This window comes from Carcharodon carcharias, chromosome 2 (assembly GCF_017639515.1).
Source record: "Carcharodon carcharias isolate sCarCar2 chromosome 2, sCarCar2.pri, whole genome shotgun sequence".
NCBI classification, from domain to species: Eukaryota; Metazoa; Chordata; class Chondrichthyes; order Lamniformes; family Lamnidae; genus Carcharodon; species Carcharodon carcharias.
Window position 1 is genome coordinate 41869472 of NC_054468.1, and position 22739 is coordinate 41892210.

The window sequence follows — 22739 nt, forward strand, 5'->3', positions numbered from 1 at the left end:
CAAAAACGTGTGCTAACTCCCAACAAAGTCCCAACCATCCTAGCGTAAATAAGATGCTATTTCGTAAAGTGAAGTGCTTCTAAAAATTCACTAACATTCTCAAAGCCCAGTCAAGTGTCACTCAAGTACAGCTTCAATAAGCACAACCTCCTGCTCCTCCCCCAGTTGAGAGCCATTTTACTTCAACAATTCAAGAACGCTTCAGGGATAATTATCTGACGAGAATATCAATATTTTGTACACCTTAATTTTGCACAAAATGGTAGAGAATACACAAAATGATAACTTCTTTATGTTTCCTCTTTCAGCATAACCAATCAATAACTAGTTTTGAACTGCCCACCGTTTATTTCCACCTGGCATCAGCCATTTTAAAAGAGCTCTTCCATCATTTGGCCTTTTGAGTGAATATAGGGGCTGCTGATTGGCTGCTTAGAATATTTATCAACTCTGATTGGCTACTCATCCCAGCAGAGGCTCTAACTGGAATGGTTCGTTGCCTAGAGCAGCGATTGGCTGCAGGAAGTGGACGAACTGTACATTCGGTGCGTGATTGGACAACTGGCTTCGAGGGGGCATTCTCAGCGGCTTCTGGTTGGAGGAAGTGCCCTCACGTGAGCAGGTGATGCAAGTCAAAACGGTGACGTTGGCACTGGCTTTCTCTTTGCTGCGCAGCTCGCGGGGGGAGAAGCACGTGGGTTTGGTCCGTCCGCTCGAGCGAATAAACAGCGTTTTGAAAATGGTGAAACTGGCCAAGGTAAGGGCGCCTCTTGTCGGATTGGATGTTCAGCCTGGCCGCGTCCTGCCCCAAGCCCCGCACCCGGGAGAAGTGCTGTAATTTGGCGGCTGCGGGGTCGGTGCCGTACAGGCCCGAGCGAGGCCTTCCCTTCCCCCATTAGAGGCGGCGAGGCTAAGGGCCTGGACCGCGTGTTGGCCTGTAAACCACCCTCCAAATCACACATGCATAGACACAGACGGGGGAGGGCGGGAGGGTACTGCTGGAACCTCCTAGCTTCCGCGCCTCGGTCCGATTCTTTACTTACCGGGCTCGAGTATATTTTAATCTGCTTCCCTCACGGGTTCATCCGACTTCAGCTTATCCGCTCCATCTCCCCCCGAGAGCACGTTGAAAGAGATGGTGAGTACTCGTGCTGCCGTTTACCTTGGCCCCCCTGCCCTGCCCCTGCGTTTGTGTCTAAGAAAGACCAGCGCCCTGTCGCCAACTGCTAAATATTCTTGATTTAGTCTTTATTTCACAGCTTTCAGCGGATTTTTTTGGCCACCAGAGGGAAAAAAAATCTGAAACCGGGGAAAGGAATCGGTTTTGTGCAGGCAAGCCCACGTTTTGAAAAGCACGTGTGGCTTGAATGCGAATGCTGACCATTTTCAGTCGCACTCCTATTTGATTTTGGGTTGATGAAAATTATTTGCGTTACTTGTGAAACATTGCCGAGTAATTATTAATTATTTATACTCTTAACCTTAGCAATGTTTTGAATTCAAAACATGTCCCTCAACTATGGGCGATTCTGGTTCACGGCTTTTGTAGGCACGCAACCAAGGAGAGAAAGACTTGACTTGTAGTTAGAATGTGCCCAAAGTGTTTCACAGCCAATGAAGTACTTTTGAAGTGTAGTTACTGCTGTAATGTATGGCATGTCGACCTTTTGTGAGTGATGAAAAAGAAAAGGGCAACTTTTTGATACCTGGTGGTGGGTTGGATGATTAAGTAGTTGGTTAAAATATATTTTAAACTCATGTACCAGCTAATTGCCTTTGCACAAAAGTTAAGTATTTTGATTATAAAATTTTGAAATAAAAACGAAATGGAGGAAGTCTTCAATAGATCAAGTGGTATCTGGGGAGAAAATACAGTTTGTTTCAGTCATGGGTCCTTAATCAGAATTGTTCCATTTGCACTTTTGTAGCAGTTGTATATACTTTTGCAAATGTGGGAGTTCAGTAGCTCCCTCAGTGTAATGAAACATTTTCAGTAAGTATGGAATGCTTGATTTTTCAGGATAGGATTTGTATTCTAATATGGTAATGCATGATGTGTAATTTTTGTTCTCCAGGCAAATAAAAAGCAAGGAAAACCTAAAAAAGCTGCCCCTCCACCACCACCCGAAGATTTTGAAGAGTCTGCTTCTGAGGAGGAAAGTGAAGAGGAGGTAATTATTACCCTTTAATCAAAGTTTATCAATTCCTGTGTAGTTAACGTGAGGTTCCTGTGACATCCAATGCATTGTGGGGGTGAGGGTGAAAGACAATGGTCTGTGAAACTAGTACGTCAACTTAACTTTGTGATAGTGAATTTTACTGTTTGTCCAGATGATTTTTAGAATTTGTTAAAGTTGGACCTGATTTTCTACAATAAGTAGAATGTGTTAATGAACAATAGTAATCTCATTCTATTTAAATGATGCATTGGTTTAGGAACTGCCAGCACCTCCTGTTAAAAAGGCTTCAACTCCAAATGCTAAGACCCCACAGTCTGCCAACAAAAAAAATGGTAAAGCTGTAAAAAAAGAGAGCAGTGAGGAGGAGGAGGAGGAGGAAGAAGAAGAGGAAGAGGAGGAGGAGGATGAGGAGGAAGATGACTCTGGTAGGTACTCCCAACAATAGTTGCAATATTTGTCATCTAATCTTTGAGAACAGCTTGCATTTATCTGCCACTTTTAGCACAGTAAAATATTCCATGGGGCTTCATTTGTGTTACTGAACAAAAACATTCTCACTGAGCCATATTAGGAGATATGACTTAGTGGAGTCAAATGGGTACATTTTAAGGAATAAAATCAAAAAAACTGGATGCTGGAAATCCAAAACAAAAATACCCGGAAATACTCAGCAGGTCCGACAGCATCTGCAGAGAGGAACATGGTTAATGTTTCGAGTACGTATTTATCTTCAAGACATTTTAAGGAATGTCTTGAAGATAAATAGCAAAGACACTAGGCCCCTTGCATGTCCCTGATTTCAATCGTCCCCAACTTTGGTTGCTGTGCCTTGAGATAACCAAGCCTCTGAAGTTCTGGTTTTTGTTCTGTTCACCCCACATACTATGTAAAATGGCCCAAGGTGCTTCAGAGGAGCATTTTGAACAAAGCTTGACACTGGAGATAATAGGACAAGTGACCAAAAGCTTGGTCAGTTGTGGATTTTAATGAACATCTTAAAGGTGAAAGGAGAAGTCAGGACTGTGAAAACATGGAGAACAATTGTGAGAGGTGGCGAAAAATTTAGTTTCTGCCACCTTAATGTGATTTGTCAAACTGAATTGAATAATCAGCTTTTCTTGGGAGTAGGGAGAAATAAGACTGAAGTAAAACAAAAAACTGCGGATGCTGGAAATCCAAAACAAAAACAGGTAATTCTGAAGTAAATCAAGTTTTTTTTTCTTTCAGAGGAAGAATCTGAAGAGGAGAAACCCATTCCTAAGCGTGCACCTGCTGTGACTAAAAAAGGAAAGGAAGAACCTGATGATGCTGAGGATGATGAAGATGAGGATGGTAAACAAAATTTTATTTAATTGACGTTGTGCGATTCAGACTCAATTGTCCTAGTGAATTTAACTAGATATTGTTGGGTTAGCAAGAGACTGGCTTGAAGCCTGTTTCTGTAGCTGGCTATCCAACCAGGGGCATGCTAGAATTGGCCTTCAGATAGGAGGGTATGGGAGAAGTCAGTTACCCTTCATCATACTCTTTATAGAGAAGTTTAGGTTAGATTGTGTTTGTTGTAGTGGGAGAAGGTCTAGGTGATAGTCATCATAATAGTTCGAATTTTCTCAGGCGTTTTAAATCTAAATGAAAGTATCCAACTAGAGAAGAGCCAATATCAGTGATTTTTGAGAAAGGTATTTGCACAGATGGACTAGAAACATCGACCAGAAAAACAGCAAATGAGTAATGGATGAACATATTTGAGTACAGATGAAGCATATTCCCATAAGGAGTGAAGGTGGAGTATCAAAGCTTAGTTAGAATTAGATTTAAGTAAAACAATAGAGTTTTGAAATAAATATTACATACAGAATACAGTGGAAAGCAGGGCAGAGTAATGGGTGCAGAGCAATTGAAAAGGACAATAATGATTGGGTAATGAAAAGGAAAAAGCTTTTAAGATTAAAAGTGAGAATGGTGATTTGGTGGCAATTTGGTGAGATACTGAATGAGCACCTGCCCTTGAAGATGAAATAAATACTACAGTAGAGAAATTGGATGGGAGAAAAATATTAAGTCAATCAATATTTTGCACCATCTCAGCTTTGAGGGAGTTTGAGAGAAGTTTTGATCATAGTCTTCATTTTATCCAATTTTCCTTCATAACCCTCTTAACAGGTTTTGTTAAAGGCAGATTGTCTTGTAACCCATATTATGCCCTTTGTAAGAGGTTGTTGAAGGACTTTCAATAGATATTTAATGAAGTGTCACATTGTAGACATAATTGGAAAAAGAAACACGTGGTTGGTGGTAACCTAGCTATGTAATCGGCTAAAGGATGGAAGGTAGAAAATAGTGCTGAGCAGATTTTTTCTAACTGGAGACAAGTATGTGGTGGGATTACCAAAAGCTAGTATTTGGACCATAGTATAGCAGTACAGTTTTGAAATTTGGATGATACAAAGCTTGGCAGCATAGTAAATAGGGAACAGGGTAGCCATACACTTGGGGTGAGCATACAAACTAATGTGGGCAGACACATGGTAGGGTGAATTTAATGCAAATAAGAGAAGCAATGTGCTTGGTGAAAAATTTTTAGAAAGGAAGTATAACCTAGGTGGTACTGTTTTGAAGAGGGTGAGAGCGTTGAGGGCTGGGGTGAAGTTGGCTGTTTGTGGTAATGAAATCTATGGGTTACTTGTAAATAAGGCAATTGAATGCCAAAGCCAAGAACTTTAAACTTTACAAATCACTGGTTAGGGATCAGTATTATGTATATTAGAACATAGGAAATAAGAGTTGGAGTAGGTAATTTAGTTCCTGATCTTGCTTTCGCCATGATCTAATGAAATGATTATCTTCTACTGCAATGCCATTTTCCCATGCTATCCCATATCCTTTGATATCATTAATATCTAGAACTTAATGGTCTGTCTTGAACGCAATGACCGAGCCTCCACAGCCCTCTGGGTTAGAGAGTTCTAAAGATTTGCTGTCCTGAAGAAATTTCTCCTCATCTCAATCCTAAATGGCCTACCTCCTATTCTGAGACTCCCCTGGTTCTAGACCCTCCAGCTAGGGGACATAGCTATTTCTGGGCATCACCCTTTAGGAAGGATGTTGAGGCCCTTGGGCATACTGGGGGTGAGGGAGTTCTGTTATGTGGAGATATTGGAAAAGCTTGAGGTTAATGGGTACCTGATATAAGGTGTTCAAAATTATGAAGGGCATTTTAGGGAGGGACTATATCTCTGGCAAGTGAGTCAGCAACCAGTGATAGGATTAAAATAATTGTCTAAATAACTTGAGAAATGAGATTTCTTCCCCACGGTTAATATTTTCACCATGGTACATGAAAGTGAGGTGGAATCTGATTCCACAGCAACTTTGGAAAGGAAATTGCACATGTACTTTGCATAGTTATAGGAAAGGCTAGGCTGTAGGATTAAATTGGTGGTTTGTTTAAAGATGGCAATCTCCTGTGCTATTAGGTTCAAGTAGTTGAGAACTCCATTGGGTTTGCCTCTTGCTTGGATAACCACCAACATTCTATCTAAGCTCGTACATGACTACCAGGCATTTTGGTTACTTGAAGGTTCCAAGCATTGGATTCATGTTCACTTAAATGCCCCATCTTCCCCATTTCACTATTGAATTTTTATTGTTTTAACATCTAAGAATCTGAGGGGGAAGAGGCTATGGATACAGCACCACCACCCAAGGCAAAAAAAGCTGGCATGGTAAAAGTTCAAGAAGAGGCTGAGGATGAAGATGATGAGGATGATGAGGAGGATGATGATGATGATGATGATGAAGAGGAGAGTGAAGATGAGGAAGTTGGTAAGTTTAAAAGTCTAAAGGTGCAACTGCACAGGTAATTTAATTCCAAGTGAGAATTTAAAAATATTTGCATGTTCTGATTTTAGTTACTAAAGTAAGGCTTAAGTTGGTGTAAATCTTTATACAAGTCCCAATTTTGAAGGAAATCTTTCAGATTTCCAGCATCAGCAATATTTTGCTTTTACCAATTTTGAAGGAATTTAGTTCTGCATTGTATAATGTAGCTGTGGTGGTTTGGACTGTTCTGGAGGTATTTGACCACTGCTGGAAGCTAGTTTCAGGTGTGAATAAATGTGTTTATGCAATGTGTTATACACCCTTGTGTTGTACATGAAGAGAGATCCATAAAATTCACCCTTAATTAATGAACGCTGTTAAACAGTTCTGAGCCCCTCAGCTTAAGTAAACCAAGCCGTACAGAACAAAACAAATGTTCTTTGGGGCCCAAGCAGTCTGACGTTTTCAATGTCGTCTGAAGTATTCACCCCCTCTTACCCTCCTTTTTCTTTTTCCCACCTCCTCCCCACAATGGCACATAGAATGAAGTAAAGTGATTTCATTTCAATGCGTTGATTATATTGGGAGCCCCTTTACATACTTGAGCCTGGGAGACTGAAGACTCAAATTAAGTATGAATTGATCATGGAAACATCTAATTTTAAAGTGCACCCCAAGGAACTCAGTTGCAGCATTAGGGGTAATAGGAAGAGTTTCTTTGACCTCCAAATTAAAAAAGCAGGCATGTTTTTAAAACAGGTTTTCTGATGTAATTCCCATTTGCAATTCTGTGGGTGAAGTTGTTCTTTTGGTACTTTCATGGTTCTTTACATGGCAGTTCAGCAAAGACACCAAATTGAAAACTTGTATAACGGCTGAGTTGTACAAATATGCTGCACTGCTCCTGCCATATTTTGTGAATAGACGGCAAAGTACATGTTAGTTAAAGATGTGTCGATCATCTGAACTGCTGGTCTAAATAAGGGTTGGAAATTCTTTCAGTAGTGGAAAATTGAATATCATTGGAAAGGGATACCCAGTAAGTAGGGACAGAAGATTATAACTCTGTCTTTGGTGGCGGCGGGGTGATGTCAGGTTATTTTCTCAAAACAAATAATCCTTTGGCGTTTGAACTTTTGCAGAGATAGTTGTGTCTAAGAAAGCCGGAAAGAGAAAGAAAGAGGAGCAGAAGGCAGTAACTCCAGCCAAGAAACATAAGACAGAACATGATGGTGAGTACAAGGAAAACTGCTTAAGTTAAAGAAAAGATGTTCTGGATTGGAGTTAAGCTTGGAAAAAGTTAGTTTTATGTAATTCCTATTTGAAACAGCTACATATTTACATATTACATAACAATGAAAAATAATTGAAAGGCAATTCAGAAGGATGTGATAAAATGGATGCCAGTGAGACATTAGGTGGGATGACCATAGTCAAAAAGGGTGGTTGGAGGAGGAGGTTTAATTATTGAAGGGGATAAAGGCAAAAAAAAATTTAGACTGTTGGAACATTTGGAGCTAATGTAAAGCTGGAAATAATCAACAGTTCTGGTAGCATCTGTGGCACAGGAAACAGTCACATTTCAAGTCTGTGGCTTTCAGAACTCTGGTTCTCAATCCCTCCATTGAAGGGAACAATTCATTGCCTTTGGACCCATTGTTTTGTTGAACATCAGTTCAAAGGCAATCTTTATGAAGAGGGCATGTTCATGGCTTACTCTGGCATCTGGAAAATTTTAATTATAAATAACAAACAGTAGGAGCCAGAGTAGGCATTTTGGTTCTTAGAACCTGCTCTGCCATTCAAAAGATTATGGCTGCTCTGATTGTGACTTCATTCCACTTTGTCTGTCCCTCAGATCCCTTGACTCCCTTGGGTCAAAAATCTGTTTAACTCCGCCTTGGACATAAATCACTGACTGAGCCTCTACTGTTCTGTGGAAGAATTCCAAAGATTACAGGCCTCTGAACAAATTCCTCCTCATTCCATCTTAAATGGGAGGCCCCTTTATTTTTCAATTGTGCCTAGTTCTAGATCTCCATGAGGTGAAACATCCTGTCAACATCTGCCCTGTTGACAGGGATCAGTTCTAGGCCTGAAGCTACTTAAAATCTATATCAATGACTTGGATGAAGGGAGTGAATGTATAGTGGCTAAATTTGCTGATGACCAAGTTCAGTAGGAACGTAAGTTGTCAAGAGCAAGCCTCCAGAGGGATATAGATAGGTAAAGTGGGCAAAAATTTGGCAGAAGTGTAATGTGGGAAAAGTGAACTTGTCCACTTTGGCAGAAAGCATAGTATATTTGAATGGAGAGACTGCAGCACTGCGATGCAGAGGGATCTGTCCCCTGATAAGTTGGTATGCAGGTACAGCAAGTGATTAGGAAGGCATATGGAATGTTGTTGTTTATTGCAAGGGGAATAGAATATAAAAGGGAAGCGTTGCTGCAGGTGTACAGTTTTGGTCGTCTTAAAGCATATAATTGTATTAGAAACAGTTCACAGAAGGTTCATTCAACTGATTCCTGGGATGAGGAAAGGCTGGTTAGAAGAATAAGTGATCTGATTGAAGCATAAGATCCTGGTGGGATTTTGTGGTGTAGATGCTAAGAGGATGCTTCCCCTTGTGGAGGAGTCCAGAACCAGAGGAGACTATTTAAAAATAGTTTAAAAATTAATCTGAGGTGAGAAATTGAGGGTTTCTGTGGAATTATCTTGCCCAGGAGCAATGGAGGTTGGGTAATTTAACGTATTCAAGGCTGAGATGTAGATTTTTTTTTTATCATCAGTAAAGGTTATTGGGGGAAGACAAGTTGAGTTGTCTTTGATTTTTTTGGTATCCAGTCTATGTATGTACAGGGGCTTAGGTTAACACTTTATCTTCACCCCCCCTCCCCCAAAAAAAAAAGGGACTCTTGCTTTTTTTATTTTCTCAAACTTATAATGCATTCCAGCTGGATAAGGTTGTTAGCTAAATGTGGCTCAGGAGCTACAGTTTGCTGACCCCTGTTATAAGACAACTCCTTCATCCCAAGAATCAATTTAGTGAACCTTCTCTACTGCTTCCAGTGCAAGTATATTCCTGCTTTAAATAAGGAGACCAGAACTGTGCACAGTACCACATTTTTCTACGTTATACCTCATTTGCCACATTTTTGCCAACTCACTTGTATCTTATTGCAGACCTTGTGCCCTATCTTTGTATTGCCAGTAGACTTAACTACAATACACTTGGGTCCCTTCATCCAAGTCCTTAAATAGTTGACACCCAGCATTTATCCCTGTGGTACCCTACCAGTTACAATTTGCCAACCTGAAACCAATCCATTTATCTTGACTTTTGTTTACTGTTAGTTTCTATCCATGATAATGATGGCTGTGAAACTCACAGATAACTGTACAAACCCAGTTGGTTCATTAATGTCCTTTAGGGAGCAAAACCTTGCCTTACTTGCTGTGGCCCATACCTGTTGCCAGATGCACAGCTAACTCTTCACTGCCTTCTGAAATGGCCAGGCCAGCCACTCTTGTGGTCGTCACTGGGATAACTAAGAGTAGGTAATAAATGCCTCCAAGCCAGCAATATCTACATCCTGTGAATGAACAAATAAAAACTTGGCTTGGGGTCAGGCACTGTTGAGAATTAAGTGGAGATGTCTTGGCTATAATTGAATGGGAATTGCTTCATGCATTACTGGATTTTTTTACAATTTGCACAGAGGATGATCATCAAAAGGGACTTAATACTGAAGAGTGTGATGTTTTTTTTGTTCTGATGTGCCAATAGTGTTCCTTGTGAAGTATTGAAGCCTCAATGAAGCACATTTATTGAGTTTTCCTTTTCTGCTTAACTTCAAAGCATCCTTTTCACTCTTTGTTGGAAACTTGAACTCTGAAAAGAACTTCGAGGAACTAAAGAAAGCCCTGAATGGCTTCTTCACCAAAAAGAAACTTGCAGTCACAGATGTCCGAATTGGATCCAGCAAGTATGTATTTATCAGTTAGCAATGTTTCAGCAAGTATCTTTGGATTTAAGTGGCCTTATTCTGATTCTTGTATGCAGTAGGATATCTTTGGACATCAACTGGAGCAATTACAGATTCTGGACCTTTAATTTAGGGCAGGTGGCTATCAATTATATTGCTATTAATTAATCAACTGAATATGTATATATGTGAATATTAGTGTAAGGACAGGATTGGTCCTGGCTGGTTACTGTCGAAGTAACTTTACACTGGTGCTCTCACCTGGTTTCAAATGGTGACTAGCCACCATAGTCTATCTTACTAAGAAGGTAAAATAAGTCTTTTGACTTGGATCCTATGCCAATTTTGCCAAGACAAGAATTTACAATAATCAATGACTTGATCTGGGAATGGTAATCTATAGCAAATTAACTATATTTTGAGTGGCTATGGTATTGAATTAAATATTTTCATGCTTTCTATGCAGTCTCCTCTGAATTTTGGCTTTTTTTGAGAATTCTTAAGTTTTACTTTCTGTGTAGGAAATTTGGTTATGTAGACTTTGAAACCGAAGAACAACTGGAAAAAGCATTGGAATTCAATGGAAACAAAGTGCTGGGACTTGCTGTCAAACTGGACAAAGCACGCAGTAAGGAAAGCAATGCAGATAGCAAAAGAGGTACGAATGAGCAGGTTCCCATTTTATCATATTGCAGCTACTGAGTTATCCTGTTAAAGTACTTAACTAGATTTGGAATCAAATGGGCAAATTTAGTTCATAAGGGTGGTTAGTGTATGTAAACGAACACATAGAGAGATGCTCCTTTGGAGTCATTAAGGCTACTAGAGCCGTAGATGTAACTTCTGTTGGCTCATTATGTCCAACCTAGCGCTAACAAATCTTAAGATCTTGCTGGTTGCCATCGCTACAGAGAAAATTGCACATTGTTCTTGCCAGAAAGTGTGCACTAACATGTATGGTTATCAGTTTTGTTAATGGAACTGGCTGTAGAAACTAATGTTGTTTTTCTTGCAGAAAGGGACTGCAGGACATTGTTTGTCAAAAATCTCCCATTCAAGATAACACAGGATGGCCTCAAAGAAATTTTTGAAGATGCTATTGACATCAGAATTCCTACTTCTCGTGACGGTTCAGGAACACGGGGGTATATTTCAAGTTTTAATGTTGATGGCTGACCCATTTGTTTCTCTTTGTAATGTGCATTAGAAAGATGGTTTGTAAGCAGTAGATGACCCTCCATTTTCTTGATTTCAGCATTGCGTATATTGAATTTGAAAATGAAGCAGCTGCAGATACAGCATTAGAACAGAAACAAGGCACTGAAGTTGAGGGCAGGGCCATCGTTATTGATTTCACTGGGGATAAGAGTATGTTAAATGTAAAGTCTGGACAACAAGTGCAACCAGGTAGGAATTTTTATTTTAATTGTTAAACATGCAGTTCACTCAGAATTTGAGCAAAATGACAAATCATTCAAAATAACAAAGTTGCATCATAGATATTTTGATGGCTGGATATGATGAATTTCTATCTGATAAACATGATGAATCTTTGACCTTTTCCTCTAGATAGTCAAGTGCTGATCCAGCTGTTGAACAAATAGGAACTGCAATAAAAGCTGAGTTAGAACTGCAATAAAAGCTGAGGAGTTAAAACTTTGACTGGTTTTCATTTCAGATTCTGATACACTCATTGTAAATAACTTGGCATATTCTGCAACAGAAGAAACCCTTCAGAATATTTTTGAAAAAGCATCATTGATCAAAATACCAGAAAAGAATGGCCGACCAAAAGGGTAAGGTCAATGTCTTGTTTGGGAATCTATGAAAGTCTGCAGCAAGGCTGTGGATGTGTCAAGAGTCAGCTCTTAATCAGTTGTGGGATTTTTTTCCCCAATTTAATCGCCCAGCATTGTATAATCTGAACACAAGCAGACCTAAGTAACTTTTCCCAGTTGGAGTTGGGGGGCAAAAAATAAGTTGGGATTTTCTTTTCACATTTGAATATTCTTTATGTATTTTTTCTATCCTAGGTTTGCATTTGTTAAATTTGAATCTATTGAGGATGCTAAAGAAGCTCTTGAGCAATACAGCAATACAGAAATTGAAGGGAGAACAGTGAGGTTGGATTTCAGCAACCAAGGCCACAGGAGTGGTGATGGTAAGATGCAATGTTTGTCCACTTTTACAGTTAATTTCTCTTTAAATAATGGCTAATTGGTTTCCATGGTTGTGCAGTGTTTGCTAACCATATTAACTTTTAGGTCCCAGCAAAACATTGTTTGTTCGTGGCCTTTCTGATGACACAACTGAAGAAACTTTAAAAGAAGCCTTTGAGGGAGCTGAGAGTGCTAGAATTGCGACAGACAGGGAATCAGGAAGATCAAAAGGGTATGTAAATTAAATTGCCTCTTCTCTGTCCCTTCTCATTGAGCTCTCGCTGTCTAATTTGTGGCAGTGGATAGATTCGCAAGAGAAGAATAGTAAAGCACAGTCTGTCCTGTTCGAAAGAACAGTGGCTAGTCTGTCACATATTAATTTAATAAATTGACCAGGTTTCTCATTGTATTGAGATTTATTCGTGGCTTAGATGCAATTTTAATGGATTAATTTTGCATTACTGGGGCATATTTCTCCAATAATAGAAAGTAATGCTTGTTGCCTGACCTGTTTTATTTCAGTTTTGGATTTGTGGACTTCCCATCAGAAGAAGATGCAAAATTAGCTAAGGAAGCAATGGAAGATGGAGAAATTGACGGATGCAAAATTACACTTGACTTTGCTCGACCAAAGGGGGAAAACCAGCGAGGCGGGCGAGGGGGTGGCTTCGGCGGAGGATTTGGTGGAGGCTTTGGAAGAGGTAGAAGAGGTCGTGGTGGATTTGGCGGCAGAGGTCGTGGTGGCCGAGGTGGTGGTGGTGGTCGGGGTGGATTTGGAGGTATGGCACTATAAATGAGTTCATTTGATCCATTGAAATAATTTCTTTGTTACCAGAAAACTGATCTTTGCGAAATGCCTTCCTGGGGATGCAAGTTTGTTTTTATAGCAAAACAATGCTGGAGAAACTCAGCAGTCCTGCCAGCATCTATGGAGAGGAAAAAGTTACTGTTTTAAGACCAAATGACTTGAAACATTACCTGTTTCTCTCTCCACAGATGCTGCCAGGTGTGCTGAGTTTCTCCAGCATTTTGTTTTTATTTCAGATTTCCAGCACCCAGAGGGTAATTTGCTTTCATCCAAGTTAGTTTTGCTTTTGGATTAAAAAAAACAAGGTGCTATGTACAATGTATTGAAAGAGAATTCTCTGCATATTTGATTAAAATTGGTTGTATCTCTAAATCAAAAGTCTGTGGTTGTAGATTTTCACATCTAGACATTTGAGCATCACCTGTGCAGTGGGAACATCTGGAGAGATGATGAAAAATTAGGCTCTGCCTAATGCTCAGATAGTGAAGATGCTGTTGGATGTATCTAAATTTGTGATTTTTGGGGTTTGTGGTGCTGAGGTGTCCTTGAATATTTGCTTGATTCTTCCTTGCACATCAGGAGCCTGTTAACCCTGCCTGATTACAGTCCAGGGCCAGGTGTATATGCAAACTTGAGCATGTAATCAGGATTTGAAGTCGTGCTTTTTCTGACTTTTAGCTCACCATTTTACTGAAACATCCATCTTGCTTAGGCACCAAACAGTATTTTCTGGCCTTTGCTTCTAAGAGCTCCTTTTTAAATTAGCTCTTTCTTTGTTCTGATCGCTTTTCAGATTTGAACCTAAATCTATATATTCTTTTGTAGGATTCAGAGGTGGAAAGACAGGTCCTCAAGGAAAGAGAATCAAATTTGATTAAAGAGGCCAATAAGACTGCTTTACCTCCTTGTGTTCAGACAGAGCCTCTGATTGCCTCACAGTTGGACATTCCAGAATTCTGCATGGACTGGCTGGCTGTGCAACTTGGAGTGTGGTGGGAGCTCCCTAAGTTTCTGAATGGACTTACAATTAAGTAAAGATTGAAATTGTTGGTACACCTTTCGTGGATTTTGTCAAATTTAAGTATTCTGTTTTACCAATGTGTAAATGTACTGCTCCCTATGATTTTTTTAGTTACAATGTAAATGCAAAAACGTTTTAGAATGTTGTGCTTGGCATACTATCTGATGGATTAAAAGGACCTTATTTCATGTTTTGGGTATTTAATAGTGCGCATCAAACTGGTTACTAAACTTGTTTACCATACTGCAGCACTTCCTAAAATACCTCACTTGAAGCATCACTGAAGGCTTGTTGAAATTGGGCTTTTATTTTCCATTTTCATACTATGAATAGCAATACTGTTGTGACATTGGCTTTACTTTGCAAATTGAATTTTAGACATTTTGTACATTGCAATTACATGACATTTAAATTGGAAATGCCAGCTGGCCTATTTCTCCTCCACTCATGACTGTATACATAGTTAGCACCACAATGTTGTAGGTCAGTTGAAATTTGTCCAGATATGTACTCTATCATGTTTTTATGGGCTAGATGAAGCCATTGTTTTTTATAAACAATATAATGCAAACCTACCATCACCTGGCCAGTTTTTGTGTATGTTCTCAATTATGTGAATTTCTAAGCACTTAGTTCCACTTTTTAGATGTGCATTCCATAGACTAGAACAGACTTGACCAGAGTGACACCCAAATTCACAAGTTTGATCTAAGCCAACTGTTTCCCTATAGAGTTGGTTCTTTGGACTTGTTTAACATCTTCCAAAACAGGTGACTGTTGTTTGAGGGTTCACTGTGGAGTGTATTTTCTTTAAATTTGGCCATCAAAAAAAATGATCCTGCAGTACATCCTTGGCTCAAAGGGCAGCTATGCTTTGAGCTTATATTCACCATATATAAACAGATGCCTTCAATTTGGGACTGAACATTGTACCACTTGATTGAATTGTCCAATGACACCCTGGTAAGTTGTCTCATGTCTGCATTTTAGGATTGTGGATTGGGAGTGCTGTAGCAAGGATCAACTGTATATACAGATGAGTTTTTTTAGTTGTCTTAATTTTTACAAAATGGAAGTATCCAAGGTGCAACATTGTAGAAAATATTTTTCTGAAAAGTGGAATAAATGGACATATAAATCTGTTTCCCTGTTCAATGTGCATTAGTCTTTTGTAAGCTGTGAAAGAAGCCCTCAAAGGGTTTATCAGTTTCAGACTAATGTGTTAAGTTAAAATACTGTTTGTTTAATCTTGGGCACAAGGAACATCCAGACTACATGCTGCCTCACTTTCTCTCCATTCAGCCACTCAAAAATCTTGTCATGGCTACAGGTACTTCATTTGAATCAAATTCTGTTACAGAAACTAAATCAACATAAGGTTTTCTACTTGCCTTTATAGAAATTGCAATGCATTTTCTGTGAAAACATCTATTGATTTGGTGATTTTTGTTTTTAAGGATCTGTTAGAATTGATTTGAAATGCTGTCCGAGTTAAACACTATTTTTACTTCAGCATTGGCTAATTGAAGGTATGCTGGTAAAAGCTGTCTAGGAGGGTGAGACTGGGCAATTAAAGCATGCAGAATTCAAGCAGCAGTTTGTACTGATCCAGCTTAATTACAGATAACTGAAGGAAAATGTCTGATTACCTGGAAGACCAGATCAGAATATGTCTGTCTACTACAAACCCCTTAGATAAATGGATGTTTGAGAAATTAGGTTGGGTAGAGCCTTTGGGACAAAGAGGTGATTTTCTAGGAACAGGAAGAGTTGAAAGCAGTGGTGTTAATGCAGGTGAGATTTGGAAATGAGCACTTAATTAACCACCGACTATAACATAAATGAGCAAGGCAAGTTGAACTTTCAAAATTTCGTGCCTCCAATTTGTTCCATACTGAGCTTGGCTCACCCATCCATCTTCCTTCCCTTGCCAGACAATGTACAGAGCTCTATTTTCAATACCAATTTGTTCCTTTTTCTATTCTGGCCCAACATTCTTCACTTTTGTTCACCCATTTCTGGCATTGTATTGTCAAATGTGTGGTTAATCCCAGATCCCCTTCTCCCATCTTTTTAAGACCATATTATTAACCCTACCATCTCATTGCAAGTTTAATTTCCGAGCTGAGGGCAGACAAAATGAGTGATTGTGTAAAAATAATTTGCTAATGACATCAAGGAAGGAATTTGCCACCCCCTCTGATTTACATGACTAGGCCAAAAGTAGCCTAGCAAGCCACTGAGTTGTAATGGCTACAGCAATGAGGCTTTGAAAATTGTGAAATGTTTAATGCAGGTAGCAATGACATATGGGGATGGATAGGATTAATAAGGAAAATTGCAAATAGGTTCTGGGAATTTTAGATGAATCCCTTAATTAGATTTAATCTGCCAAGATGGCAAATGAAGTGTCATTTGTTCCAACTATTGCTTTTTTGGAAAATGTTGGTCTGCTTACTCTTAATGGCTCTGAAGTTTGTTCTAAAAAATTTAGATGAGGTTAAGAGCTACTTTAGTATACTTTAGATACAGATCGGTAACAGCTACTTAATTTTTGTGTTTTTATAGTGGAATAAAGAACAGAACTCGAATAGTGATATGGAGGTAGGATTTAAGTAGGCATAAACTAACCCAGTCTTTAAAATAGGGGGCCAAATTTTTATTTATTTTTTTGTTCAGTTAATTATATGATGCCCTTTTGAAGCCACACTTGCATCTGCTTCCACCACATCCTCCAACCCTAACTACTTAATGCAGCTGTAGTTTTAAAAATAAACTGCCTTTGCTTCTGGTTTAGTTGTTCACCTTTACATACCACTTGATCAGGGTCAGTGAGTGAGGTACATATAATCTGTGCTTAATTTACTGTAACTACCATCCTATTTTACACTCAAGGCATATGTGTTTAGCTATTTTCCCCAAACTGGTCTGTGACCTTCAACAATTTTGTATCCTTTTGTTTATCTCTTGTCCGTCCTTGCAAAATGTATCATTTTGCTCTTAACCAGAAGGCAGATAAATTTTTATGCTTATTTGTATGTTTATCACTCTTGTCCTCACAGTACTACCAAACTTTATCATAACACAAATTTTTGAAGTATCCTGAACACCCAACTCAAGTCATGAGGCAGTCTGAATCCAGTCCGTGGGGAATTAAACCTTTCCTCTAGTCAAAAAGCAGCCACTCACTGTTCCATAATTAATCCACAGCATGACTTAATTTTCATTTATCATTACAACCGCAGGTTAAACTGGCCTAATAGTGAATAAGGAAACAGTAGAGGCTTAAATACATTGTATCCATCTTCATGGTAAAGAGGGCAAATAACATGCTGGAAATAAATCAAGCATTGGTGAGAATGTAGAATTTGAAAGAAAAAGTACCACAAATTGATAGGACTAAGTGAATTTCCTGGACCTGATGGCCTATATTCGAAGTTCTAAAACAGTGGATACATTGGTTTTCCAGAGTTCCTTGAATTCTAGAACTGCCCAAGGATTGGAAGGTAACAGACATTAGCCCATTGATTAAGGAAGAGGAGGTGATGGGTTACAATATCAGTAGTAGATGAAATGCTAGAATATTAGGGATGTGGTAATGGGCCACTTAAAGCATAAAAAGATTAAGCAGTGTCAATGGGAGTGTTTTGAGGATGCAACTAGAATGGATAAGGACATTAGGTTTTCAAAAAGTATTTGATACAGTGCACACATTATTACACTAAATTAGAACTCATGGGATTGGGTGGGTGATACATGCATACTAGACAACAGGAATAAACAGGACATTTTTGGTTTGGCAGGCTGTAATTAGCTGGGTACTGCAAGGGTCTTAGCTAATCCAATCTATACTAATGATTTAGATGAGGGGACTGAGTTGTTGCTCTTGTTGACACCACAAAGGGGAAAAATAAGCAATGAGGATGCAGCGATACAGACATGAGTGGGCAATGTTTGCATTCACGGGGACCTGGATGTCCTTATATATAAATCAAAAAGTTAACATGCATTTAGGGTGGCAAATTAGCTTTTGTTACAAAGAGATTGGAGTATAAGAAGTCTTAGTGCAAATAGGGCATTGGTGAGGTCACACCTGGGGTATCGTGTAGTTTTGGTTTCCTTGCCAAGGAGGAAGAATTTGTCCTCCAGGGAGTACAACGAATGTTCATTAAAGTGGGTCTTGGGATGAGATTATCTTATGTTACTATATTGCGTGGAGTAGAAGAATTAGAGGTGGTCTAATTGAAATACATAAAATTCTTAAGGGGCTTGATGAGTTAGATGGTGAGAAAATATTACCCCTGGCTGGATAATCTAGAACATGGGATCACAGTCATTAAAGGTCAAGCATTTATGACTCAGAAATTTCATTGCTAAAAGGGTTGTGAATCTTTGGAATTGTCTGCCCAGGAGCACTGGATGGCCTGTTGTTGCGTATAGACAGGTCGAAAGATTTTTGGGGGAAGGTGGAGTTAAGTTAGGTCAGCCATGGTTTTGGTGAATGGCAGTGCAGGCTCAATGGACAAATGATCAACTGCATCTCCCATTTCTAATGTTAGATTTTGTATGGCAGCACATTGCATTGTATATATGCTGCCATGTGTTAATTGGAGTTGAGTCATGTCATTAAATGGTAGCCTGTGTCATTCAATGGCCATCTCCTGTTTTGCGGTGTCACGTGCCACACCAGACTGCACACCAGCTGGATGTGGAAATCAAATCCCTTTTGGCTTGTGGTACACCTTGAGTTGGACGAGCAGTGCCTGCAAAGCAATGTATGTGTTGTCAATGGCATCCAGTTCTTTGTTGCCTCAGCTCAGTCCCTCTCATGCATTTGTCTAGGGCCAAGTGATTTGTGCAAAATCCTTGCAGTCCATAACACATTGTAGACTTTGGCAACTTTAAATAACCCCAAAAATTACCAAAGACTTCTACAATTGCAGCAACAGCCAGTGGAAATCAATCAGTGACTAATCTGTAAGTAGTTGACTATTCCTTTAAATAAACACACGTTTGGCCATGTGCATTTAAGAGTCAGCATTAGTTGGAGAATCAATGGCCCAAACTATGCTAAAAGATAAAAGCAAAATACTGCGGATGCTGGAAATCTGAAACAAAAACACTTGGGAAAACTCAGCAGGTCTGACAGCCTATGCGGAGAGGAATACAGTTAACGTTTCGAGTCTAAACTCTTCATCAGAACTAAGAAATATAGACTATATTTCTTAGTTCTGATGAAGAGTCATTTGGATTCAAAACGTTAACTGTATTCCTCTCCGCAGAGGCTGTCAGACCTGCTGATTTTTTCCAGGTATTTTTGTTTTTGGCCCAAATCATGCTGCTTGGTATTGTGATTTGCCTAGTCTGCATACTTAGGACATTCCATTGCGAACCCATTAATATCCTCACTAAAATCACATTTGGCATGGTTTGCACTAGACGTGTATGCTCACAGCACTGAAGCCATTTTGGAGTCAAAAGAGCATTTGCAGTGCTGAAAAACCAGGTGCTAAAGCACTGATTTTTGCAGACAGGACTTTGAAGTATTTCAGAAATTGCTGTTCAGCCATTTTGAGAAGTGATATTTAACAAGAAGCTATAAAATGGTAGAAGTGGCTCTGTCATACTACCACTGCACTACAGATGGCAGCCTTTGAAACACAAATGATGATTCAAATGTTTTTCAGTTTTGTATGGTGCTGCAAGAGTTGATACTGGGGAAGCGAAATTTAGTATTTAAGGTACAATATTATACTTCTAAAACCAAATACATTGTTAAATATTACCTGGAAAAACTCAGCAGGTCTGGCAGCATCAAATGATGCTGCCAGACCTGCTGAGTTTTTCCAGGTAATTCTGTTTTTGTTTTGGATTTCCAGCATCCGCAGTTTTTTTGTTTTTATACATTGTTAAATATTCTCCATCAAAACATTTGATAAGCTTCCATCCCAATCTGAAATTTGAGGCTCATAATTTAATCAACATGGAAAATTGAGTAAAAATATCACGTAGTTTATTAACACATGCTATCTACGGTCATAATGAAAAATGATTGTTAGCTACTAAATATTAGATACTGGCGCTACTCACGGAACTATATCCCAGGAGGTTAGGGTGGTGAAAAGGGAGAACAAGTATTCTTTTTAACTAGAGCCTAGTTAGTTTAGTAGTCTTCAGAGTTAAGCTGGACTTCCACGGTAGTTGACAGGGCCCTCAACCGTGTCCGGCCCATCTCCCACGCATCCGCCCTCATGCCTTCTCCTCCCTCCCTAAAACATGATAGGGTCCCCTTTGTCCTCACTTATAATCCCACCAGCCTCCGCATTCAAAGGATCATCCTCCGCCATTTCTGCCAATTCCAGCATGATGCCACCACCAAACAGATCTTCCCTTCACCCCCCCACCCCCCCAGGTGGCGTTCCGTAGGGATCGTTCCCTCCATGACATCCTGGTCCACTCCCCCTACTCCTCAACCCTCACCTACAGTACCTCCCCATGCGTACGCAAAATATGTAACACCTGCCCCTTCTCTTTTCTCTCTCCTCACCGTCCATGGGCCCAAACACTCCTTTCAAGTGAAGCAGCATTTCACTTGCATTTCCCCCTAATCTACTGCATTCGTTGCTCCCAATGCAGTTTCCTCTAAATTGGAGAGACCAAACGCAGACTGGGCGACCGCTTTGCAGAACACCTTCGGTCTGTCCGACCTCCGTGTCACTTGCCATTTTAGCACTCCACCCTGCTCTCTTGCCCACATGTCTGTCCTTGGCTTGCTGCATTGTTCCAGTGAAGCCCAACGCAAACTGGAGGAACAGCACCTCATCTTCCAACTAGGCACTTTACAGCCTTCCAGTCTGAATATTGAGTTCAACAACTTTAGATCTTGAACTCCCTCCATCCCCACCCCCTTTCTGTTTCTTCCCCATCCCTTTTGTTTTTTTCCAATCAATTTATATAGATTTTTCTTTTCCCACCTATTTCCATTATTTTTAAATGTGTCCCACCCATGGTTTATTTCACCCCACCCCCACTAGAGCTACCTTGCTCGTCCTGCTCTCCAATCTTCATTAGCACATTCTTTTAGATAATATCACACCTTCAACACCTCTTTGTTCTTTTGTCTGTGACATCTTTTGGTTATCTGCTCCTATCACTGCTTGCTTGTCCCAACAACTCCCCCCCCCCCCTTCCCATCCCCCCTCCCCCGTAAACCAGCTTATATTTCACCCCTTTCCTTTTTCTACTTAGTTCTGTTGAAGGGTCATGAGGACTCGAAATGTCAACTTTGTTCTTCTCCGCCGATACTGCCAGACCTGCTGAGTTTTTCCAGGTATTTCTGTTTTTGTTTTATATAAGAACACTTGTCTGGGTGTCTTTCAAAAATACAGTAGACTGTACTGTTAAATAAAACAGCACAGCAATATGCAAAACCCGCAAGGTGGTAATTACAAATTCTTCAAAGCCTATAACAGCTGACAAACAAAACTATAATGGTCATTTGGTAGCATTAGAACTTGAGTGTTGCTGAAAAAAGACACTTTGTCAAAGTTTTCCATCTTGCACTCATCAGGACAATCGTAAGAATACCAATGTCAGGGGAAACCACAACCTTATACTGTATGTGAAGACAGTGCTGACTGATTGGCAAATGGACTCTAACAGTTTCATGTGCTATAAGATTGGCCTTATCGGAAACCTCATAAATAGGACCCAAGCCATTTGCTCAACATGCAAGCTTGATGCTGAAATAGGGGTCATCAAAAACATCCTGCAGGATAACGGTTACCCTGATAAGATCATTTCGCGCTGTATATCGCACAAACTAATGAATGGACCTAAGGCTGTACTTTTGCAGCAAAAACTAATGGTTTTAACTTAATGTAACTATTATTCCTCTTAGAGCCTTACAACTAAGTCCAATATCCATATACACCCAATTTCCAGCAAGGATCAATAGATTGTGCTCAGGATTCTTGCTGTCTTTTGTCTTCCCTAACCTAGGAACACTGAGGCTAATTTTTGAATGTTAATTGCACTACTACTAAGATACAAAGCACTGTCCGTTCAAAGGTATTATTTCAAAACAAATAGAAATCACAGACTGTCTACTTTGTTCCTGAAATCAGTTAATTTAAGATAAAGTATTGGTTGCACATTCAAACGGGATACCCCAACCATTTGCATCATAAAGCTATTGCTTTAATTTAACAAACTTGCAAGATGGATAAGGCCATTTAACCAATTTTAAATAATTCATTCAGAGAAATCTTCACCGCCCTGCTTTGTAGCATCCAATATGTTATCTAATGCTTCCAGAGTTACTACTTCCACTACTCTATCTGAAAATGTATTCACCACTCTTTGATTAAGAAAGAATTTCCTGATATCTGCCCTAAGGGCACACTTCTCTAGTTTAACCCTGTGCCCCATAGTTCAACTTGTGCAACAAGTAAAATCCTGGTTAACCCTTTCTATACCTTTAATAATTTTGCAAACCTCTATTAAATCATCCAGTGGTTCCTTTCCAGGATGAAAAGTCCAAATTTCTCTAGTTTTTACTCAACCCCTGCAACTGGGTATCAGCCTGAGGGCTCCTCATTGCCTCCAGAATTCTCTCTCCTCCTGACCAGAATTGGAAGCAGTATTTAATATCACTATAAATTTTGACCAATACACCTGTGATATATATTTAAATGTTTTGGCTATGTAGTTTAACAGCCGATAAGCTTTGCTGATTATAGCTCTGCATTGGCTGGACTTGT

At 39.6% G+C, this 22739-nt stretch overlaps 1 protein-coding gene and 2 non-coding genes across 3 annotated transcripts; all 3 read left to right on the forward strand.

Moving 5' to 3' along the window:
- The first annotated feature begins 627 nt into the window (after positions 1-627).
- Positions 628-14552, forward strand: ncl (nucleolin). Its single transcript, XM_041212238.1, has 15 exons — positions 628-757; positions 2076-2171; positions 2437-2605; positions 3408-3512; positions 5844-6005; positions 7145-7234; positions 9863-9989; positions 10511-10647; positions 11005-11134; positions 11245-11396; positions 11668-11785; positions 12023-12150; positions 12254-12380; positions 12671-12927; positions 13782-14552. The coding sequence occupies exons 1-15, from the start codon at positions 740-742 to the stop codon at positions 13832-13834; spliced, it is 1869 nt and encodes a 622-aa protein (XP_041068172.1). The 5' UTR covers positions 628-739; the 3' UTR covers positions 13835-14552.
- Positions 9716-9784, forward strand: LOC121275526. Its single transcript, XR_005942491.1, has one exon. It is a non-coding gene; the product is annotated as a small nucleolar RNA SNORD82 (small nucleolar RNA).
- On the forward strand, positions 11502-11578 carry LOC121275528. The gene has a single exon (XR_005942492.1). It is a non-coding gene; the product is annotated as a small nucleolar RNA SNORD20 (small nucleolar RNA).
- Positions 14553-22739: the final 8187 nt, after the last annotated feature.